The following is a 4,142-nucleotide window of genomic DNA, read 5'->3' on the forward strand; positions in this document are numbered from 1 at the left end:
TATTGTCTATCAAAAAAAAGAGTCGGCTCGCAATCGCCTAAACGAGTCGTCAGGAATTCAAATCTTATTCTGTTACGGCTCTACGTCACGAAGTAACACATTTGCATAATATCCACCCACGTTTTACGTCGCCAACTTGCCTGCCCACAAACACAGTTAAATTTCTGTATGGTTAACATCATGTCGAGAAGACGCTGTATCCTACGCTGTGAGAGTAAATTTGTTTTATCACATCTTATAATTACCTTCTCTAGTTCTATTGCAGGTTTGAAAAAACACCCCACACCCGCCCTGAACACCTCGTCATTCAAGTTCCTGGGCACCACTATCTCTCAGGACCTAAAGTGGGACACTCACATTGACCCCATTGTTAAAAAGTATGAGGTTCCATTTGTGTCAAAAATGAGTCGACTGCTTTGTGCTTCGTACTATACAGGAACCTCATATACATGTACATACAATTGTCAATTTGTATATTGCATTCCTTATTTACTTGTTCTATGTTCTATGTATCAATTTTATTTTATTTTTTATTTATTTATTTTTTATCTGTGTTTTTGTTCTGTCACTGTCATTCTGTTGCACTGTGGAAGCTTCTGTCACGAAAACAAATTCCTCGTATGTGTAAACATACCTGGCAATAAAGCTCATTCTGATTCTGATTCTGATAAAATTTCTGTGTGGTTAACATCATGTAGAGAAGACGCTGTATCCTACGCTGTGAGAGTAAATTTGTTTTATCACATCTTATAATTACCAAACTTGTCAACACTTGACACTTACCACTGAGAAACGTCCTGCTCCAGTCCTGCTTGCGAATCAGTCTCTTGTCAGTCAGCCAGTTCAACCGTTTCATCATCAGACTCCGGCGCGAATTTGTAAGGTACAATCAATACCATCTTTTCTATGTTTTGACAAGTCTCCAGGGCTGTCATTCCGTCATGGCAATGGGCGTTTCGTTTCGGACACGCGCTGTACGCCGGTAGACCAATCCAGAGCCAATCTCTCTACGGCTCTGGACCAATCACAAAGGACTGCGCCATCTGACCAATCACAGCAGTGAGGGCTCACGGAAAGGAGGGGTTTAGAGAGACTTTGCACGAGTCATTTACGAATAATTTAGAAATGAGGTAAAATTAAATCAAATTTTTTTTAAACGAATGTGTTTTTTGACCTTGCATGCATGTAAACCTGTTTTAGGAGACTCATAAAACAATATTAGCAACCTTAAAAATAGCATAATAGGGGCACTTTAAAAAATATAACATATTACACATTAATAAAATTTATGTAAGCTATAGCTTCTGACCTTTAAATCAAAACATACTCATGATTTTATGACATCAATTACGGCTTTATTTAATCAGAAACAGTCTAAATGTTATTTGTGTATTTTACTTTCATTTTATTAGAAGTAGGCCAACAGCGCCCCCTACGGAATTAAAACTCTTTACTGAGTGGGCATTAGGACCCAGGGGAGGTTGCCGCTGCTGCCGCTGCATGTGCTATTACTGTTGACTCTATCATACACCGAACGCATCATTCTGTATGTGCTTTCTCGGTTTAAATGCAGCGATCCCAAAAAGTAATCCAATCACCATTCAGGCAAAACTTTGCTTCAAGAATGAGACACACTGCTGAGCTGATCTAATCGCTAGCACACCCTGAGCACATGTGAGTAAAGGTATTCCTCCTATCGGCAAGACATATCGGCATAATTTTTCACATCTACATTTAAAGCCATTATCGGCCGATTCCGATATTGGTCTGATAATATCGTGCATCCCTATTAAAAATTATGCTGGGACCAGTTGGTCAAGAGAAATGTCCAAATGACTAGAAAAGTGAAGTTAGTTTTGAAAAAAAGTCTAGCAGATATCACTTGATATTTTGATTTTAGTGCAAAAACATTCAGATATTTTTAAGTGTGGCTTAAGTGTCATTTACTGCACATTTTATTGATTAATTTTTTTTACTCACTTTGATCTCTTCCTCTTCCTGGGCTTCCAGTAAAGGTGAGTGATCTGTCGTCACCTCCTCTGTGGGGGCTGTTAGATTTCCATCTACTGTTACAGGCATACCCATGTAGCCCACCATGTCTGCCTGATAGGCCTCTGTCTGCGCTGCCCCCCACAGATCCACTAATGGGGGGTGAGTGAGGGGCGGCAGGCTGTGGATGGTGCTGTTGGGAGTAGCTTGTAAAGACTGAGTGGTACTCTGTAGTCTTTGCTCCAACATCTGCAAATAGACAGAAAAACTGTTCAAGTCGTCATTGCGGTAAAAGTGTGCAAGCCACTTTTTCAGCTGCCTCTCTTTCCCCGTTCATGTTATTCATTCCAATAAATTGACATGAACCAAACCAACCATAAGACATGAACCAAACCAACCAGCACCCAAAATTACAAACATCAATTTAAAGGGGAAAAAAAATTTAAATTCTGCATATTTATTAAAAATATTATAAGGAATGAACTAAACATCTCATAAAACAATAGCAGATCAGAAATCAGAAATTAGTATTTATAATGATCATGTCAATAGTTTAAGACAATATAAAATATACAACAATATTATTGCAATAAAGCTTATCACAAAATTATTGAAATGCATACACAGTGTTTATACCATATCATCATATATTTAAAAATATTTTTACTGTATAGATTTGTCATTTTCAAATAAAACATATCTTAAAGATCTAAACATATTTAAAACAAATGCATTTATTTTATTTTTTTTACAATTGTCAGATAAAAGTACACAAATTGGGTGAGGGTCATGCTTAAAAACTATTTGCCAACAAGTTTATTTATCTTATCCAATTTTCAAATAAAATTTTCTGACTCCGTTAGATGATGTTATTCGTGATGTTTCATGGAATGGGCAATCAATTAAACATCAAACTAAAATCACAGTGAACGATGCCTTCTAAAGAAGCGTATATCATCGTTTAGCAATCAAAGAGCTCATAATAAATCTTTAAAGGTTTATTCCGAGATCAGGAATTAGATTTTTTACTCTGTTGTGTTACAATTGCAATGGCTGATGGGATTTGTATTGTTTATATTGCCCATTTGCTCCAGCGAGACCTCATCTACTGTAACGATCAATGGCTTCTAGTTAATGGCTGAATGATGGAACCTGATTACGTTTTTACTGCTCTCACTGCTGATCCTGGGGCTGCTGTTGAAATGACCGCTGGGACCTGTGCTGTTCAACACCAACATGATGCTGCAGCCAGCAGAGCAAGAGACGTTGTTGCGGTGGATGCTAATTGGATTTGGTAGTTTTGTAACTTACCTGTTGCTGATAGTTATATAAGATCTGTTGCAGCACAGCCTTATGGGCTTATGTTAATGTGCCAACAAACTGTTGTTGCAGAGGAATATGGAGGATACATTTTATGACTCCTCCGTTACTAATGCAGGAGATGATGATGCAGAGCCTTCTTTTATCCCTGCTTCACACCAATGTGAAGCGATGAAGGTGCACATTTTGCTTTCACACTGACAGTGTTTCTGCAACATAATAAAGCTCTGTACAAAAAATTATGTGATTTCTGGGTTTCCAAACTGAGAATTTCATAATGGCCATAAATTATAAAAGGATTATTGTGAGTTTTGTTAACATTTTTTTTTTCAATAACACTTTACATTAAGGTTCCAGTTGTTAACATTAGTTAACAATGAAAAAGACTTTGAAAAAGATTTATTGATCTTAAAGGGGTCATATGATGTGATTTCAATTTTTCCTTTCTCTTTGGAGTGTTACAAGCTCTTGGTGCATAAAGAAGATCTGTAAAGTTGCAAAGACTAAAGTCTCAAATCCAAAGAGATATTCTTTATAAAAGTTGAGTCAGCCACACCTACCTAAAACGGCTCGTTCTAACACGCCCCAACATACCTACGTCGCTCTGTGGGAAGATTTGCATAACCCAGATCGGCTTTCACCGTGGATGAAGCGGAGTCCAGCTCGAGGTCGTCACATGTGGTTGCCACAAGCCCGCCCGCCGCTCCTTCGTCGAATCCGCCGGCCGCGCTGTTCTCAAGCCCGCCGGCCGTTCCTCACTCAAGCCCGCCTTGTGTGATGCTGTGTGTTTCGTTGTGAAAGCGAAACTACTTTGTTTGGCCTTCCAAAAGCCG

General features: G+C 38.5%; 1 protein-coding gene across 7 annotated transcripts in view; it reads right to left on the bottom strand.

Moving 5' to 3' along the window:
* LOC107749226 (protein FAM131B-like) overlaps nucleotides 1-4,142 on the bottom strand; it is a 59,967-nt gene that overhangs the window by 4,607 nt on the left and 51,218 nt on the right. For all 7 annotated transcript variants that reach the window (XM_016564356.1, XM_016564349.1, XM_016564329.1 and 4 more), the window contains one exon: nucleotides 1,981-2,238. In XM_016564356.1, the coding sequence (XP_016419842.1) occupies nucleotides 1,981-2,238 (258 nt within the window). The remainder of the gene's footprint in view (nucleotides 1-1,980; nucleotides 2,239-4,142) is intronic.

The sequence above is a fragment of the Sinocyclocheilus rhinocerous genome, unplaced genomic scaffold, assembly GCF_001515625.1.
Source record: "Sinocyclocheilus rhinocerous isolate Xijiao unplaced genomic scaffold, SAMN03320098_v1.1 scaffold491, whole genome shotgun sequence".
NCBI classification, from domain to species: Eukaryota; Metazoa; Chordata; class Actinopteri; order Cypriniformes; family Cyprinidae; genus Sinocyclocheilus; species Sinocyclocheilus rhinocerous.